This window comes from Linepithema humile, chromosome 1, assembly GCF_040581485.1.
Source record: "Linepithema humile isolate Giens D197 chromosome 1, Lhum_UNIL_v1.0, whole genome shotgun sequence".
Lineage (NCBI taxonomy): Eukaryota > Metazoa > Arthropoda > Insecta > Hymenoptera > Formicidae > Linepithema > Linepithema humile.
Window position 1 is genome coordinate 27,062,732 of NC_090128.1, and position 20,408 is coordinate 27,083,139.

Consider the following 20,408-nt stretch of genomic DNA (forward strand, 5'->3'; position numbering starts at 1 on the left):
GTCGTAGGACTTGCTTCAGCCCTTATGCCGGCGCCCCTTCCGTCGTGGCGCAGCGGTAACGCATTAATACACGCGCTACACGCGCACAATATGTACGTCCGAGCGAAGGAGCCGCAATGTTGGCACCGTCATGTATGTATATTGTGCCCACGTCTCCCCCTTCGTGAAACAGACGTCCTCCACCGCCCCCCGGCCCACCCTTCCTCGCACCCTATTCCCTCCCGACTACCCTCGTTGTGCCGCGTATCGAGGTGCCTACACGACTCTCGCATTACCTCGGTGACCTTCCAAGCTTTGGTCACTTAGCAATTACTTAACGAGCTTCCAGACCGGCCCGCGTTTGTCGACTGCGAGGCACATTCGAGCCCCCTTTTTGCCGGAAGTAATATGTTTACAGCTCGAAAGTTTCCCCTCCTGGCGGAGTCAATGAGGAATGCCACGGGCTGCAGACGGAAATTCTTGCGGATTTAGCAGCAAACAGTGGGGAAAGGGCTCGGAAGCAGACGTAAGGGAAGCGAAGCGAGATTGATCATTTTTGTGGTATTTACATGGTATTTACGTGCTTCATTAAAGTTTGAGAAAAATTTAAGCGCGGAAGAATCAATGAAAATATTTATTTGAAATATGTTGTACGTATCCATCGAGCATTTCTCTTGTGCTGCCGGAGACGTGCGATATTTATAACTTGCGCAAAACATTTATATAATTCAGAAATATTAAACTTCCTGCACGAACGTAGATTAAAATGCATTTTTACAAAAGCATCCGTTTACAAAAAACGTCCATTTTAATACAAATGTTTTTCATAAACGAGCATCAAGATACTATCGCGAGAGAAATGCAATATCGTTAAGATTATCAGATGAAATGTAACGCAATCGATAAAGGCGCGACTGAATGCAGAAGGTATAATATTTTTCCAATATTGAATTACCCGATAGCAGGAGAGGCCATTAAAACGTCACTTTTTCAGCGAGCATAAATAAGCATACCGTGACGAATGAGCGCCTGACGAAAATGAAATACGAATCCCGGCGCCCGAGGGAGCTAAGGTGTCGCGAGCGTCAGTGAATAAATTATCAAGATACAGTTGATGTTCGACGACTAGCTCCGTGCGAAAGTACATTAATTAAGCTTGCGAAAGCTGCATGTTCTAACGCGTCGCTTGCTGACTAATGGCGGGAGCAGCAGTTGCTTAACCGAGACATGTGCAGCTTTTGCATCGCAATATTTTTTTTTTTTCGTCTGCAATGTATGTCGCTGTCGTAAAACCCTTGGAGCAATTAAAAATAAAATGATAAAGCATCTCGTCGTATTGATCCCGTTCTCTTGTGTATAAAATTTCAGAAATAGGTGTGTCGCGCGTGTCTTATGACAGACAGTACGGAAATAACATCAATAATATAAAGTCGCGAGGAGAATCAATATTCCGATAACAGCACAATAAAATCTAATAAAAAAATAACACGCGAATCAAAAGCCGTCGAGATGACGTCTAGCAGCTTATTTATTAGCTCCTTAGCGTGTAATGGCAAGTTCCTTTTTTTTTTCACGGATCATTACTCGCGGCGGACCGCATTTATCTCGCAGTCGATAGTAGAGAGTCGCATGGAAAACTCTATTAAACTTAAATCATAATTTCGTGCTCGTCGGTCCGTGCAAAGGGTTCGCGCTCACTGCGCCGCCATAAAAAATCATTTCGACAATGGGCTCAGTGCCGATCTCTATTACTTACCGAACCCCCTTGGCTTCATCTTCGTGTATATTGCGACGGATGCGTCGACGGGGATCGACACGTCGTCGATGGTTGGCTGAAAAATAGGGGTGATACATTTCAACTTTCTTACTGGCTGTACTAACCCTTCGGCGGAGCTCAATGTTATGGCAAGTTCGTCCGCCGTTCTGAGATGGCTCTCTCGTGTGCTCGCAGGGATCAAACATTCCCCGCGCTGTTCACGAGCGTACAAAATATAAAAGTGTCTGTAAATATGTACCATTAATGTTAGAGTGATATACTTTGCCATCCTAAGATGTGAAGCACGAATATATTGCCTTACCATATATATATATATATCATATATATGTGCACGTAACACTGAAAAAAATATAGCATACACATTACGTTGCAAAAAACGTTATGAAAACTAGAGCTCGTAAGTTTTTTATCAAAGTTTAAGTATACATCAAGCTGTAAAGAGAATTTGCAAGTAATGCAGATTGACATTGGAAGTCTACCGTTAAAATAATTTTTTCTCGCAGCGCAGTGAGCGTGAACTGTTGCATGGGTCAACGAGCACGAAAATATAATCGCCTTCATCATTTTCCCTTCGACGACTATCGATAAATTGTATATTTCTTTTTTATACGAGATATACTTTGTTAAAATAAAGATTTATTTCACTATTCCCTGAATCCTTTGTCATTTTCTTCAGATAATTTGTTACATATTATCTGATACATTAGCTGAAGGCGATACTCCTAGACCTGTCTGAAAAATAAACACGATACATTTTGCGTCCCTCAGAGACGGCAGTAACCCTTCGATAGAGGCCGACATTATGTCGGGCTCCTGCGCTCCCAAGATGAGTCTTCTGTGTGTCCTGGGGGATTACTAGGCGCCCTGCTACCAGCCGCCGTTCGCGGATGTATTGAATATAAAAGTATCTAAGTAGATAGTTTGCTGGAATAACATATCGAGCTCTGCGTCGCACGCCTCTGTATCTATAGCGTAGGGGAACCCATTTTGGATGCCTTCGACCCCACCGGTTCCGTGTAAACGAATAATAACCACGAATTGAGCCGCGACCCCATCACGAATCTCTCGAAGCCGAGAAAATATGTGTACCATTTGGATTCCTTTCGGGACGAGTATACATATTATCGTCAAAAGATTTGCGAGGGTGTTCATATATAACGTTAGAATATTGCATGTTATAATATAATCGAATTCTAACAGCAATTGTGTAGGAATGTGAAGAATTTACGGATTGTATTACCACAAATAATTCTGCAAATTGCTACACAAATGATTCATATTAGATTGTAAGTTATTTGTACAAATATACAAATTGTACAACTATTTTTTTCTTTAACTTTTAGTATTTCAAATATCCTTTTCATTGTTTGACATATTTATCTCTGCAAAATTCAACAAGGAGCGCGAAATGGTAAAGAATAATGCTCGTAGCAATGATAGACCATCAAGCAAAATTATGCGAGCTCGGTAATAGCGTTTGCACGGAATATGATCGTTTCTGCGCGAAAACACACTCGCACGCTACGATGAAAGTCCACGTTGTATTGCTGATATAATGCAGTTGGTTATCATCGTTGATAAGTGGCATCCGTTACTGGGAGGGGTTTATGGCAATTTGAAACATTAATTGCAGATTAAACAGAGGTCGCAGGTACACAGTGCAGGGGTAATTATGCCGCGGTAATCTCCGGCTGACCATTGGCGCACTATGGCGCACCAGTACTGAACGTCGCATGGGTTTCGTCGTCCACCCACCCGCAGTTGATGCGAATCGCACGGATGTGTGCGCCCTAAGCTTCGACATTTGTGTATCAACCGTGGCGATAACCTGCCATTCGTGATTGGCAGTAAGCGCGCGTCGGCGTAATGTGCGTTGACATCTGCACCGGACGCCGAACGTAAAATCGTGAACCTACCGCGTGTTTCGCCTCCGTCAGTTATACCGTGACACGAAAGCGATTCGTCGAGATCCTACGTGCGCGTTTATTGAAATTCTTTGTTCGCATGCACCTTGCGAAATAATCTCAATCTACGGGCGCAAAACTACCTTTAATAAAAAAGCAGAGCGTGTCAACGATAACACGGGTGGCAGCAGATATGAACAGCTGCTAAACAACTCGCGTGACACGCGAATACTCACGCGATGATCACTTGGAAAAGTTCATTTAACTCTCTCTCTCGGTGTACATTTTTAGTATACGAATTAAATAAACACGCGCAAAGATATCCCGTTTCAGAAATCAAGAAGAAAATGTTCCGCCATTAGCGCTTGTTTACAGCATTCGTTTGAACCTCGCGAGAACCTCGGAAGGAAATTGCACATCTCTCTTTCTTATTTTGTTTTTAATCGTCCTGTATCGAACACGCTGGCTCGTGTAAGATTACAGAAACGAGGTGTCTCGAACGACATCCTGTATTAACGAATTCCATTATGGGAACAGTTATGGCAGCGCGCTATCGTTACTGATGAGCTCAGAGAGCTACGGCACGTACCACGACCTCCTGGCGACTTCCACCTTTACCTTCATCCTACTAAAAGCTTCGAAGAGACTAACCTACCGAAAACTTCGCTCCCCTGAACTCCTAAAGAGCGTCCAACTCACTAAAAAGCTGCGTTAATTAAATCCACGATTTCAATCAGTTGTATTCACCTCCTATAAGCCGATTAATGTAATTTTTTTTATCAATGGCAGTAACTTTTTCACTCTAAAAGAAATAATTTGAAGAAGTTATTTCCCACGCGACATTCTGTGAATTCCTGCGTAAGGTTCTTTTTTTTTACGCGAATATATTTAATTTATGCCCAAAAAGTGTAAGAAACTTTTGTCAAAAGATATTACCACAAAGATTTCATTATTCAAATGTAACCAAAATGTACGAGATTTAATTACGGTAATGTCGTCTATGTGTGTAAACAGTATATCAGAACTTGAAGCAATAATAATTTCTAAATTCAAATAATAGAATAAACATCGCGACGGCTCAGTTAATATCGCGATCTATATGAGAACGCATGTATCAGCGACGCCTGAAGCGCACAGGTGAATCATGTCTCGCACAGGAATCTGTATTTCTGGTCGAGGTTCACGGTTCGTAAATGTAATGAAATCAGCGCGACCCCGATAAAAGCCGAAAGAGCGCCAGATTAACCATACCGGTATAGCGGGGGTGTTCTCCTTCATGATTCCAGAACACGTTGCCCCGGTCGTAAGAGCAAAAGGCAGCCCTCCGCGCCGTGGAAGATAACATTTAGCCGAGGCCCCAGAAATATTCTAATCCGCCCTTTCTCGACGTTACGCGCCTCGTCCGGCGCCGTGGCAGCTGACGTCCTCACAAAAGTTCCGTCTCCCCGCCGTACTCTCCCACCCTGCTTCTCATCCCTTATTTTCTTCTTTCTCTGTCCTGTCAGCCGAAACGCTATGCATCGAGCCACGGCCCGGCCGCGCAACTCTCTCTCTCTCTCCCTCTCTCTCTCTCTCTCTCTCTCTCTCTCTCTCTCTCTCTCTCTCTCTCTCTCTCTCTCTCTCTCTCTCTCTCTCTCTCTTCCTTTCTCCCTCCACCCGTCCTTCTCACTCGAGCATGCTTTGCTGCGCAACAATGAGGGGATTTATTTTATAAACACGGGATATCCCCCGCGAGGCATTGTGCTGTCCAACGGGGAAAGAAAATGAGAGAAAACGTCGGGCGCGCGGGAGGGGAGTGAGTCAGAAGGGTGACGCGGAAGAGCTATGGCCGCCGTGACTAACGTGCCACTTCACGAACTGCCTGCTTGTCTTTCATGAGCGGCTCAGATGGACCTCTCGAGAGCGTCCGTGTTCTGACCATCGGCCCAAAGGTAATCCCATTTCGGCGAGAGTCTTGCGACATGGAAAGGACCGAGTTTTTTGCGGTGTGCAACAAAGTGACGAAGAACCGCTTCTCGAGTACAATTTTGCTAGACACTTGACGAAAAGTCGAGACGGTGCGTCGTCTTTTGCAAACCAGGCGAAAACTCATGCTAGCAATTAGCTTCCGTTAACGAGATTAAAACTCATAATAAATAATTTCACACAATCGCTAGCAGGAGCTTTGCACAAAAAAGTGATAAATCTGTCTCATTATATTTTTTATAAAAGACAGAAAATTACTTTTATAATACTCTAGTTTTATCAGTTTCATGTGAAAGCAATTTCTACTGCTTACATTCTTTTAAATTTTCAGAGATGTATCTCATATTCGCACCATAATTCTGCGGATCCTCTCTAAAAAATTTAATAAAAATTTAAATTGAAAGATAGCAATAATAAGTTTGTAATTATAATAAAAAATATTAAGTAATGTTTAGCGAATAATTTTGCGCAAATTGAAACTTACAAGCGAATAGATTGCAAATAAAATAAATCTAACAAGTAACATAAATACTTGAACCTTTTTATTCCGGAAAAGGGAAAAATTATTCTTTGGAAATCATCTCTGCCTTTTATTGGCACTCGGTACTTTAGTTCTTTATCCATCGACGGAACATACAGCCCCTTCACTTTTCACTGCTTTTTCCTTCATTACGCCTCCGGCGTATCGCCCGTAATGAGCTGAAACAGTTGACTGACACGGCCGTGACCCAAATGGCTCGACCTCAACTCAGCTATCGCGATTACAGGTGCATGCACAAAGCTAGTTTCGCGAATCCGGTTATCGCGGAGCAATTTTATTTTGGAGGAACCTCATCTAATTTAACGATCGTTCTTAGATCGAGGTTAGTCGGCCATATTATCTCGATGTACGTGATCAGTAACTTGCGACTCTAAAGCGTACAATTTAATTCTGTAGACGAGGTGAAACGCGTTGTTCGTTCAACTCCCGAATTAGAAAGAAGCGAAGAGTAAATTAAAGCGCAGTTAAAGTTTAACCGGCGTCGACGAAACCGGTCGCAAAACGAACGAACAGCGCGTTTTCTATTATCCACCCCTAGCGTGAAAACGGGAAGTCCGTTACGTTCTCTACGTGACGCGTTTACGATCCCTCGCGAGCGACACTCTGCGAGATTGAACATTCGGCCTTAGCGGTATAATCGTTGAACCGCGAGTAATCCCGTTTCGCTTCCGTCCGCGCACGCCGCCTCGGAGCATCGCGCTGCGTGATGTAATCCTATTCGCCAGCAGGACGTTATCCCTTTTCCTTCGCCCGACAGCTTTTCCGGGCGCAACATTAAGCGAAGTTGATCGGCGCACTTCCGGGCACGTGCCAAGCTGCAAACTGCTATGGCTTTCTCCGAGAACGTGCACAAGCTCAGTGCGAATAAGCAAACGCATTAGCCATTAGTTTCCACTGCGGCGTCTAATAATTTTCTCGCAAATTACTCCACTGGACATAATTAGAGAACGCGAGATAGTGAGAAACAATGAGAAATATTTGCAAAGTTATTAAGCTCTTTTATCAGGAGAAACGACGGTGGCTCGGCACTAAACACGTAAAACTGACCTGTTTTACAAAATTTAACAAAAGAATGCTTTAAGTTTTTGTTAAAAATTAAAAAGATTGCACGTGATAGTGACAAAAAGTTCGTCCGCGATTTGGCGGATAAAATAAAGATAAGCGAGAAATATACGTGAACGTAGCAAATTTTAAATTTTATCTTACGTAACGGTCTGATGGGATCATAATTTTAATGAGATAACGTTAGGAGTTTTCGCTAACCACACACGGCGAACTTCTGCAAGTGACATGGAAAGAGAAAGATTATTAACTTGTCCAGACCGCGGAGTTACGTTGGATCTCTCCATTTTCCATGTTGCCAGCGGACACGCGAATGAAATCATACAGACGCAGGGCAATCAAAGTATCAAGGAACGCCCTGAAGGCCACTGGAATATATTTCATGTACATATCAGTATCGAAAACGCGTGAATGCTGAGAGCTTAACTCAATAAATTCACCAAACTAAACGTTTGAACTCAATACGACCGTCTCGCTGCGGCAAAAAACTTGATTTAACAGAACATTTCATTGTAATATTAATTGAACTACTATTCCCACCTGTTTTCGACTTTTTCTAAGTAATAAACTTCAAATAAATTATTAACAACAAGCTACAGAGCCCAAGCTGGATTTTCGTGCTTAATTTATTAATATAATATAACAAATGTTTAGGTCAATCTAGACGTTTCGACCATCTGGTTGTGGTCATCTTCAGTAGTTAGTTATTATAAAATTCGGAACATATTAATAAACAATCGTTACTTATAAAACTAATTCGGATATTACAATCTTCTTATATTCGTTACATTTAAAAATTGTTTAGAGGACAACATCTTGAAAGTCATGCCTCTTCTAATAACACCAATCTTAAGATCATCAGGAAGGAAATCATGTTTTACATTAAACATACACGATGTCCTTTTTAAGACTTGAATTGTGGTTGATTGCAATTATTCTCAATGCATAGCAGTACCGTCATGTTGTGTTTTCGTGTAAACTTTCTTATTTTAGAAAAAACTAAGAACCAAAACTAAATTCGGTGTAGCGAGTCAGTTTGCTAAAAATGATATTGGAGGTCCGTGTCGTTTGAGTGGACATGGCAAACTCTCACATGTCCACTCAAACGACACGGACCTCCAATATCATTTTTAGCAAACTGACTCGCTACACCGAATTTAGTTTTGGTTCTTAGTTTTTTCTAAAATAAGAAAGTTTACACGAAAACACAACATGACGGTACTGCTATGCATTGAGAATAATTGCAATCAACCACAATTCAAGTCTTAAAAAGGACATCGTGTATGTTTAATGTAAAACATGATTTCCTTCCTGATGATCTTAAGATTGGTGTTATTAGAAGAGGCATGACTTTCAAGATGTTGTCCTCTAAACAATTTTTAAATGTAACGAATATAAGAAGATTGTAATATCCGAATTAGTTTTATAAGTAACGATTGTTTATTAATATGTTCCGAATTTTATAATAACTAACTACTGAAGATGACCACAACCAGATGGTCGAAACGTCTAGATTGACCTAAACATTTGTTATATTATATTAATAAATTAAGCACGAAAATCCAGCTTGGGCTCTGTAGCTTGTTGTTAATAATTTATTTGAATAATTTGAGCCAATATTATATTTTTAATAAACTTCAATCTCGAGCGAATCTCCAGATATCTCCACTTACTTCATCGCAGTACAATTTATTAAATTTCAACTACTCGCTCCGCATGCCGAATGCTCTAAGTTAACCGTATCGCTGATGATACCCGCGCATTCAAAATCTCAAGTAACGCAAAAGGATATAAATTCCTAAGTGAAGTTAAAATAAAAATTAAATAGCGAGTGCGCCATAAAGTCGGAAGCGCGGCCCGCTCAGTTATTAACTGCTCGAGGTAACTATTTGTCTTTCCGAAAGTCCCCGTGGAGTTCCAACTAGCGCCCCAAGTGCCCGTCCCCCCATTTCGCTAATAAATATTGCAATTGCAGCGGGATAATGGCGTTCCCGGCCCTTCGTTTTCCGCGTTCGGCGCTTTCCTTCTCCCGGCGCGGTATCTCATCATTCGGTGACGCGGCGGAGAGACGCGTGCACGGAAACGCGTACCGCACACGTAAGATTAAAATCGGAAAGCGTCGGAAAGAGGCGGGGCGACCGAGGTCCCCTCGGATCGTTAATAATAATTACGAATTAACGTGCCGCGCTAAAGCCGCGCCGGGGGATTGAAATCGCCGCAAATGTAAAGTTATGACGAGGATTTATAACGCCGCGGGGCTTGGGGCGCCGTGCCTCTACGAGGTGTAAATTGCTCGCGCGAGAAAGAAAGCTCCCTGCTTAAGCAGGATAGCCGGGAATTATATGAGCCGCGCGGTATTACGTAAAATTATGTTTCTCCACAGTGGCCTATGCGCGTCTCCCCGAACAAGATGATCGAGCGGCTCCCCGCTGAAAATACGTAAGCGACGCACATGTTCCGCAGCGAACCTACATAAACCGAGACTGCGTCTGAAAAATTTATCCATGACGACTCGCGTGAGCGCGGGAGTCTACGTTCCTCGTCTCGTCCGCAGCAATCGGTGAAACGAAACGGGCCACCCTTACTCTCGTTGGTCATTTCGCTTAACGTTCACAATTTCCAGCGGTGACGTTTTCCATGGACGCGCGGCGGAATGCCGGTGGATGGAGTTACTGTTTTACGAGACCGGGTTATGACAGCAGTTACCACTCGACATACTGGAAAACATCCGGCGCGAGGAAGGCTTCGTAATGCGCTCCGTTCGTTACGGTTTTGCAGTAGCTGCGCACTGCGCGAACGCTAAGACAATTAAAAAAAAAGAAAAAAAAGACAAGATAACGTCCGCGCGTCGCAATTCCGCCGCGTTAAACTCGAGCAACGCTAAAACAAACGCTCGCGTTCTCGGCCGGCCTATATCTACGATTACACGGCCCGCCGACTCTCGGGTGGTGGAACCGATTATTCTGCCGGTGCACCGGTTGCAGTCGAAAGTTCCGCCGTCACGTGACGACCGAACCCGACAGGACCGAAAGTTTTCGGCCCCGAAACTCCTGCGGGCGACTCATCCTCGCAAGTTTCGCGGAATTTCTCTACTTGTCCGCCGCGCGCACCTCGCCGTGATTCCATCTTCCGCGAATTCCTCCGGCCGCATACGCCGTCAATGACGAACGATCGCGCCGCGATCGTTATTTGTGCGCGCGCGGCTCTCTCCGTCCCGCACGATCGCGGTGTATTTCCCCGCGTTACAGAAAATTTCAACCAACGCGGAACAAATTGATACTAGCCGCAATTTATGTCGACCGTAAACTACGCTTTATCTATGACTCCCGCTGAAAGATTTAGCAAACATCGATATTTCTTGATAATAAAAACAACGTGCGTGATTTAACACGAATACGTCGGATTATACGCGCATTCGCGATTTATGTTATTTTCATATAGGATTAAAGTAATTATGTAAGTGTTGTGTTATTAACTGATAGCCGCTTCTAACATTTCGAATATTCATTCGCAATATATAGTGATCTGCCAGTAATTTTTTCAAATAAATTAATTTCAATATCGTATATTTTAATATCCTAAAACTCATTATTGCATTTAATTTTTTCGACGGCCTCCTCTCGCGTTTTATTATGTTTTCATAATTTCGAATATATGCAGCATTTTATTTCTTTCGTGACTGACGGACGTGATTATTGTACTCTGCGAAATATGTTTTGTCATGTACATATTATGTGACACAATACCCACCATTGTAACAATTGTTGGGTTAAAGGGAAAAAGTGTTATAAAAGAAATATCAAATGTGCTAGCAATGTCCCATCACTTAAGGACATCATTTAACTCAACTGGATACGTCAAAACAAAACACTGCTGCAAAACAGAACGAAATTTTAACCAATTTATATTCCGGTTATTCGCTATCATTTACATAGCCCTTCACTGAAATACGAATATGGTCGACGCCGGGCGCAATTTTCACCATTTGTTCACATCCTGCCTGTGAATTTTTTAAACGCCCGGCGATGCGCAATCTAAGGGTCGCCATCGACGCGAGCCAGTATTATTTGACCTGACAGAGTCATCCAGCCGATAAAAAAGCTCAGTCTGACGTCGCGTTAGACGGACAGCTCCATCGATTTTCATCCTGAATGTTTCATACGACCGCGCTCGCTTCTCTATCCGATTAATCGATCTTTCCATGAAATTTCAAGCAGCTTGCCCCCCCCCCCCCCTCCTCCCAACAAATTAAATTTTCTAGTTGACACGCCGCCGTCCCTTTTCGGACGCGTCGCGCCCACTCACCTATACGTCACTTAATTGAATTATTAAGCCTACTCGGGTGCGAAGAATAGATGCTCGCGGCCCGGCTAATTGCGGCCTCGTAAATAATGGGAACGATCTACTTCACCGCACGGTTCGCCATCGGCCGCGGCGGGACGGCGCCGCGGGAGGGGCGAGGGACCGGCGCGTTGAGTGCCCCCTGAATAAACAAATACCGAAGCTTGCTCATTATTTACGACAATACCGCGTTGCGGCCTCCACTGCGGACGCTTGACGGACAGAGAGCCGGTCGGTTATATATCCGGCTGCGGTATGAGCGCGGTATGAGTCGAGGGGTGAGTTCCGGTAGCTCCGCCACCCTCGGACTCGCGACAGGGCGCGATGAATAACGAAAATTTCCGCGGCCGCGCGACTTCCTCAGCGCGAGTCCTTCTAACGCGCGGAAAACACACGGTGCCGGAAAACACCAGCGCGAGTTTGTTCTCACCGCCGACACAAGGAACGTCGCCGTTAAACCTCTCTAGAAGAGGTTATCCGGGGAAAAAAAAATAAAAAAAAAAAAAAACGACAGTCGCGTCCGTTCACAAACTGGTTCGTAAATCATTCGCGCGAGCGTGACGCAGTCCGATAAATTATTCCAACTACAACAAGCAGACAATCCTTAAATCTCACTATGGCTAAATTATAAATAATGCAACTGCTATGGCAAAATAGATGTGATACCGTCAGAAAATGTTAACTGATTGAATAACAACATCGACCACATTTTCCGTTACCCGCTCTTCACAACGAATGGAAAACAAGCTTATATTTTACGTTTCCCATTTGGAATTAACGGCAAAAGAGGATTATACAAATATATACCTATTCGCGTATTACTCAAATGAAATGTTTGATAGTCATTCCGCAACGAGAATCAAATATTATTAATACACATGCAATTCATTTATAATATACGCCTTTCAAAAAATTCATCCCGCGGGTGCACGAACAAGACACAATTTTACGTTATCATTCGCAAATGAGCTCTCTCAAACACGTGTTCTTGAAGCGCGAATATGCGGCGTCGAAAGGTCGGTCGTATCGATTAAAAGAGATGTCAGGTATCACCGAATATAAAGCGGAAATAATTATACGCGTAATGAAAGCGCGGCAACGTATCCGCGCTGTTCGCGGACGACCGGCTGCACCCGCTTATAACATTAGTACGGCTTTATAATTATCTCTTCCGATTAAACTGATATAAAGCCAAACTTCTACCTCATACTTCTCGCGAAAGTATCGGAATTTTTTAGCCCCAGTGGATATCGGATATTCCTGGAGCTCGCCGATACCTGATGCCGAGGCACGGTATCCGGAAGGCAGATGAAAACCGGCTGTTTTTTTTACGAATAACGCGATATTATTTTACGTTCATTTACGCTACCACGGCCGTCCCGGCGAAACATAAATACGCGTTAAAGCAAACGTGACGCACCGTACCGGGCAAAATATTAATTGAAAATTATTGATACTCCTGCGAATGCTTCGTGCCGACAAATGCGCCAACATTATTTTTGCGCGGTCGTAATTACTGTTATTTATACTCGATTATACGCTCTCCTTTACGTCGCTTTACGGCCTTCTCGCGTTATCGTTACATCAACCGTGCGCAAGATATGCGGGGCAAACTCGGGCATTTTTTAAATTCAATCGGAGGGAGGCAACACGAGATTAGTCGCGGGCTCCGAAAACGGCGAGGCCGCCGACCGCTTTGAGTTACGAGGGTCATTAAAGAAACACGAGTATCGATTAAAATATCGCGTATTATATATTTTCGGCCCGACAGCGGGGCAAAAACGGCGAGGGAGATTCTCGTATTGGCTATCCGTTATAACAGTGCCGCTCGCTGTAGCCGTTCGCAAAGATGACCGCGATCGACCTCGAAGGAAATGTATATTCCTATCGTGCGTCGCAGCGCGGTACGAAAAAGTCCGCGCGCTGAAACACCTCCCGATACACGCAATCGGAACCGGCATCGTGCACTGTAAACACGGAAAGTCCATTAACAATTTTAGGGCCGTATTTTTGCAGCGCGCCGCCGGAATACAGATGCGTCCGCCACCGAAATACGTCGATATAATGGATATAAATATATTTATATGACACACCGGGGCGCCGGCATTGTGCGCCCCGATAAATCACGCGGCTGTTATATTAATTACATTCCGAATTGAAAGCGCGTTTCCAATGTTGCCCCGGAGAAAGTCCAGATTTGTATGCGAATGTAATATTTATCGGAGATATACAGTTACACGCGATTACATGTGTGTACACGATATATAATACGGAACTATAAATCCACCAAGTTACGCGAATCGTTATGTCGTCCAAATCAAAAAATCAATTGTTACTAATGGGATCTTTCGGTGCGGCGTTGTTCAAATTAGGGATGCTGCACGATGCGAGAGCGCTCATGTATAGTCATACGTGTTACGCGTCGTGTATCCTCGTAAAAGCCGTCCCGGAACGCTTAACGTGCAACGGGCCGAAGACATTTGTTAGTCGACGTCGAGATTTACGAGTTACAACTTACTTTCGGGAACCCCCTGTCAGGACGCACACCGCAGGTAGCGAAGTCAGGTGGCGCAGGATGAAGAAGGATAGATTCCTCTCCTCTCTCGTATGTCTCTAAAAATTATATTTTTATGTATTATACCTTTCGATAAAAAAAACGCCTAGCCGCGTTAAATAAAACATTTGTTTGTAGAAAATCCAATAAATCTTCATAAAATTATATTGCAAATTTTTCAAATTCAACCATGTTGTTACAATATCATTAATTGTAATAATTAATCGCAAAAATCAGACACACAATATGTATTTCCAAAATAATTCCTCTTCAATAATTTGAGATGACGTGTAATATGTATCGTTGGTATCGTAATTTCCATCACTTGCATAATATTCACTGACATTTCCGGCATAGCATCGTAATAACCTCAGCCGGGACAGTATCGACAAGCATGCGATTATGTAACAAGAGATATAAGCATTTCCCGTATCTGGTCACCCTTTAAACGCCGATCGTGCCGTAACAGTACAAAGAGTAATTCGATTTGACCATTTGAGCCTCGAGAGCGCGCGAGCGTCGATCGCGATTGTCAATTGACAATGAGCCATTGTCAAGTCAATACACGAAGCGAGATTAAATCTGACTCGGGGCCGTTGCAGCTGGCACTTTAGCGATCTCGATCCTGATCGAGACGAGGCGAATTCCATTGACCCCTTTTGCACCCCGCCGCCGTTTATATATCATTGTCTTCGTCGACAATGATCTACGTGGATGACACGTGCGGCTATTTGTGGCGCTGGCCGTTAAAATTTAGACAGCTCCTGTACCGCTACGTCGAAAATTCAATTAAATATTATTCCGCTACAATGCACCGCGCGTACAAGCGGCGCGCGGGCGCACACGAGATAATATAATATTTAAAATTCTCTACAACGATTCGCGAATTGCGCGCATTGCAATTGCTAAAAGGTAAAAAATTAATTACGGATGACACGTGCGGTCACTTGCGGTGCGGGTCGTTAAAATTTAAACAAAGCGCGGCCCGCAACAGCAAGGATTCAATTAAATATTATCATGCTACGGTGAACCGGTCGTTTATCATATTTGCGAGATAATACAACGTTTCGCGAATTCTACGCATCCGACGATTGCCCGAAGGCAGAAAGTTGATTACGGCTGTTGCCCGTTTGTAAATACAAAAGTACGTCGTTACGTAAAAACCGCATAAAAGCGCGGTCCGCAATATTCAAGCGACAATACCGGAATAGCTACAAAGATCACAGTTTATTTGGTGATTTAAATAGCTATTACTATTTCTCTAAATTACCTTTTCGATTACCAATGTAAAATAAAAAATTCGGAAAGCGCAGCATGCGTAAAAGTAGAAAAAGTCGCGCAGAAAATATATAACATTTATAATTGGCTATTATTTGAAAAAAAATCAAGTGATATTTTATTGCAAATGAGATGTTTTTATATATAAGCGCATATTTTACATTTATTAACATTATTATACACTCACACTCGACAAAAATGCACACTGTATGAAAAATGCAGTTTCAAATAACGATATATTTTAATTAACGTTTTTAAAATAAATTTCCGAGAGATTAAAATTTTAATTTATCGAATTTTTTTGTAAACAGCAGTTACACACGACATGAAACAAGCCCCGAATTAACAAGAGCCAAGTAGCATTCATACGATGGGAACGGACATGCGATCTGTCAAAATAAATCGTCAGAGGTTGTATCAGCCGCGACGTTCCACAAACAATCTTCCGATTACGCTGTCGAGAGGGATAGAGCGTTTTTTTTACACTGCGACGAGTTTCAGCTGGAGGAAGAGACTCGGAGAGGGGAATTCGTCGGCGACGTCGTCACGCTCGTCATCGACGTCGACGAGTTTCTTCGAGAATTCAAGGCGAGAAGGAGAAAGAGAGAAGCAGCGAGCTCCGTTTACGCGCGGCACACATGTATTTGACAACGAGCTGCATAAACCAAGGCTTGAAAGTAAATTAAAACTTTCTGCGAGTCTTCTGCGAAACTTTCAACAGCTTTCACAGTATAACGCGCGCCGTCTGTGCCGCGTCTATGTATTTTTAAGGAACGCCATTAAATTTAATCTCGTTTCCGTGGAATACGTCATAAAGCACGAACGCTTTAAAACAACGTCAACAGCGACCATTTTTTTTTTAAGGAGATTTCATCACACTGCGATTGACGGCCGTCAAAAGTGTGCCGTCAAAAATTTAAGCGTCAAATGTATAATTAATTGTTAATTAATCGCGCGATGTCGACGCAACGCGTCTGTCAAATTTCACTGTGTTATTAATGCGACAAAACGCGGAAGCTCGCAGGTCCCAATTTGACAAACGGATAAGAAGCTCCAGACACGCCAGCCAAGAGTCCCGCATCCGCGAACAATATGGAACAGCTGAATTTCCGCTACGCAACTTGTTCTCGGGAAAACAGACAGCCGTGGCGCGCATTTGCCGTGAATGAAGGATGGTCGATGGGTGAGAAACGTCGTCCTTCATCCATCCTGAATCGCGGAACGCGTACTCCGTCGTGCAACACTCAAGGAAATTTAATGTAAGGTATCGATCGCACGGTGAAAACGAAATCCATTCTCGCGCCGCTCGAGCGCGAGTCTCGAGAAATCCAAGACCCGAAACATCCCCGCACTTGTGTCTTCGCGAACGAGCCTATGGTATATACATATATACAAGAAACGGCCGCGAGTTGTATTTGTGTCCGCGTGTATTTTCCATCCGGAGAATCGTTCCCCGTTGCGGGACATTGAAAAATAAATCTCGCCGGCGCGCGGCGGCGGTCCAGGCCGCCTGTCGATACGCCGGTGTTATGCAATATCTTTTGGCGTTACCGCGACCGCAGTCTGGTGCGACGAGCAGGGCAGAAAGGAATGAGCGTAATATCCCAGATGTGCTGTACGTTCGCAGATGCTTAGGTAAACGACGAACGTGCCTGTATTTATGCGCGCGGTCGTCGCACGTGAATCGTGCATCGCGCCGTGCAGTCTATAATGCGAGCACATCGCAACGGCGGATCCCGCATCGCGACAGAATCTGACTACTTTATCCGCAAGCCCGAAGTTGTATTAATTCACTTTGAATGCGCCGCGCTTCGGAGAAAAGCGGCGCGGGGATCCGACGGAGGTATCTTGGATTTAATGCCCGCGGAACTATCCGTCGATACCGCTCTCGGGGCTTATAATGCGATACTTAAGTTGGTAAATATCGGGTTTCCGCGAGGAAGCACGCTCGGGGCGAACTTGCAAATGGTTGATTAGCGGAAAATGCTTTGACTTTATTATTAATTAACAGTTAGTATCCATTATCGTATTTTCCTTCTATCCTGCTTCACCGCGAGGCTTCCGCTTATCATATACAATATTTCCGTTTAAATTTTCTTTGATAAACCGCGTTTGCCGAATGAAAATAGCGAGTTTTATGAGTTTCTCTCGAGAAATCTTAATCAGACAATCAGACTTTATTACATTTTAGAGGAAAGCATCAAAATATATTTCGAATATGTAACATCGAACCGCGTCTAGAAATAGATGTTCTTATTCCAGGAATATTACACACGTTTATCTTCTCATACGGCATTGTATTCGATCATGGAGTCGCGACATTTGGCTCGTGAAAAATATCTATAGGTTTATCACAATGTTCCATAGCGTCGAAGTAAGCGTAGCATGATCCACGAAGGTGGAGCGGCATCCGCGTTGCAACAGCTGGGTCATTTGTCGGTGACGGCACCCACGGGAAATCACGTGATCGAGTCTCACTCTCTGTCTGATTGCCACTTTGTGGACGATCGATTCCTCGAAACGCCCACAATGCTCCATTTAATATGAGCCGAATGGTGCCGCGTCGCAATTCAGTATTAATACCGCCGGACTCGCCTTGTACATCTTCGTACGCCCGAGCGCGCCAACTTGGTTCAAGTGTGCGGAAAGTTGCGCGACGCCGATAGATCCCGGTCTTCCCAGAAGACACGGGGATCATCAAATATACCTATCTAATTTGCATATTTTATTACTTCCGCTACGCCACACCCTCGTTTCACGATACAACGCAGCCTATCACTCGAAGATGTAACTTTACAGCATTTAAACGTTGCGGATTACATTACGCAACCATTATACGAACAAGTTTCTCGCATCGCGCATCGTGTTTTAATTTATTTCTCGCTGCGACGCGCACGTAACGAAACAACATTTTCCAAAAACCTATGCCTCCGAGTACAATCCTACTCCTGTCGTACAGTGTGTTACAACACGTCACGATACAATGTCCGTTAGCGACTCTTTCAAAATCTTATCCAGATAAAAGCCAAAAAGCAGCTTGAGAAAAAATCTAATGCTCTAACTCGTCGCAAATGCTTCTTATCGAAATGTCGGGCTCCTCGTTTCAGGCGCGGTCTTAGCGGATTTAGTTCCTGTAAGTAGCAAGAAGCCCAGGAAATTCGGCCTTTAGGTGGACGAGTGATCTGACAGAACGTATGAGAACCCTGAAACGTCGGACTTACAGTTCGGACAGAGTAGTAATCGACGAGCACACCCGCGTCTCCGGGACATCAGACATGGGTCAGATGTGGCATATGAGGAACAAAGTTTACCCTTCCGGATCAGGATGTTCGAGGACATAAACGCACTGCGTGTGAAAGAGAAGAATTTGTACATAGAAGAACGAAACTTGGTCCGCCATTTCCGTTGAAAGTGTCATTCAGTCTGTGATTGAAGTACCGACGGGAAATCCAAAGGGAAAGTTTCGTAAGAGCTTCGACGTCTTTAAGGAAAAAAATGTCAAGAAAAATCGCATTTGGCTTATTAAATTGCGCGAGTTAACTTCTCCGAGTGATATTTTATTTAAACTCTTTTTATATAACGATATATATATATGTGTAGCAACGGTAAACTTTTAAATTTTTAATACATGAATTTTCTATCGTTATCAATTATAAAAACGTTTATATAAACGTCAAGTAAGTTGACACGGAACAATTTATTACACAAATACTACAAGAAGTTTCTAAACTTTTATTTCCCACAATCAGATATTTATATAAGAACTTTTATCAATTGTAAATATAGAAATAAATTATTCCGTGATCAGCACAACAATTCTTTATTGTTACCGAAAAAGCACGCGAGTGTTAATACTATTATCGCAAATTTACTCTGCGAGCGACAGGATCGCTATCGTTGCCAAGTGATTCCACGTGGAACTTATAATAAACTTTCTCGCCTGTTATTACGAAGCATTTTAATCCCTCACATTACTTTGACCCCATTTCCCGCGCACTCGCTAAGACAATCGTGACTTCACCACTCCCTTCCTGACACGCGGCAACAGACTTCAACTTGGCGTTGAAGTACATGACGTAGCGATGAATATTTCATCTTCACACCCGACGCACTTGAAAACGCAAAATTATTTAAGTATTCAAAGATTGGACCAGCGAACGCTTTCTGTAAAGCTTTTATTGTGAAACAGAACGGCAAATAAATCAGCTTGTTGCGATGTAACATTTTACGCCGATTGAAAGAATTGAATGACGACAAACACAAGTGAAATATTACGTACAAATGTTCTTAGCTATAACTGTAAAATAACTGATTGATGGGCAATAAAAGCGAGAGAGATTTAGTACAAAAAAAAAAGAATGCCGGAGAATATATACGAGTCTCGTGTATATCGGACATCGAGATGTGTTTTTGAAAAATACACGACGCGCGTGTCAAGCTGAAAGAAATCCGAGGCCACTTTTCCACGCATCCAGCGTTCTCAGCCAGCTCAGACCGTAATTACACTCGAAGGTTAACCGCTCTAATACATCCACCCTCCGCACACCCCCCCATGCCTTTGACACTTGGCATTGGGATCGTTGCCGGGGATCAATTCTGGATTCCCGCACACGGTACACGTCATCGGGAGTGGCGTACGCAATAATGGATTACACGGTCATCGGATAAACGCACCCCTCGTCATTACGCATCCCCTCCTACCGATCTCGGCGCGCGCGCGCAAGTGTGCGCTAAGCCGGAAGAATAAGATTTTATGATCGGTCGGAATGAGAAAAACACCCGCTGTGACTGCAGTGTGACTCACTGCGCCGCGAATGTATGTACAAAACGTGCATTCCCAGCCGTACGATTCCCGTAACACGGCGGCATTCGAAGTTACGGGAAGGGAAGGGGAGAGGGGTTCGCCACCGCGGGAGCGCTCATATCCGTCAATATCACCGAGTGTTCTTAAATCCATATTACGAATCCCGCACCTGCGTTCCGCTCTCAGACCGAAGCCGGGCTTTG

General features: G+C 43.6%; 1 protein-coding gene across 1 annotated transcript in view; it reads right to left on the bottom strand.

Annotated features, from left to right (window-relative positions):
* Positions 1-20,408, bottom strand: part of LOC105668537 (uncharacterized) — a 111,955-nt gene that overhangs the window by 39,981 nt on the left and 51,566 nt on the right. The window contains exon 3 of the mRNA XM_012360972.2: positions 14,088-14,182. Coding sequence (XP_012216395.1) covers positions 14,088-14,182 — 95 coding nt within the window. The remainder of the gene's footprint in view (positions 1-14,087; positions 14,183-20,408) is intronic.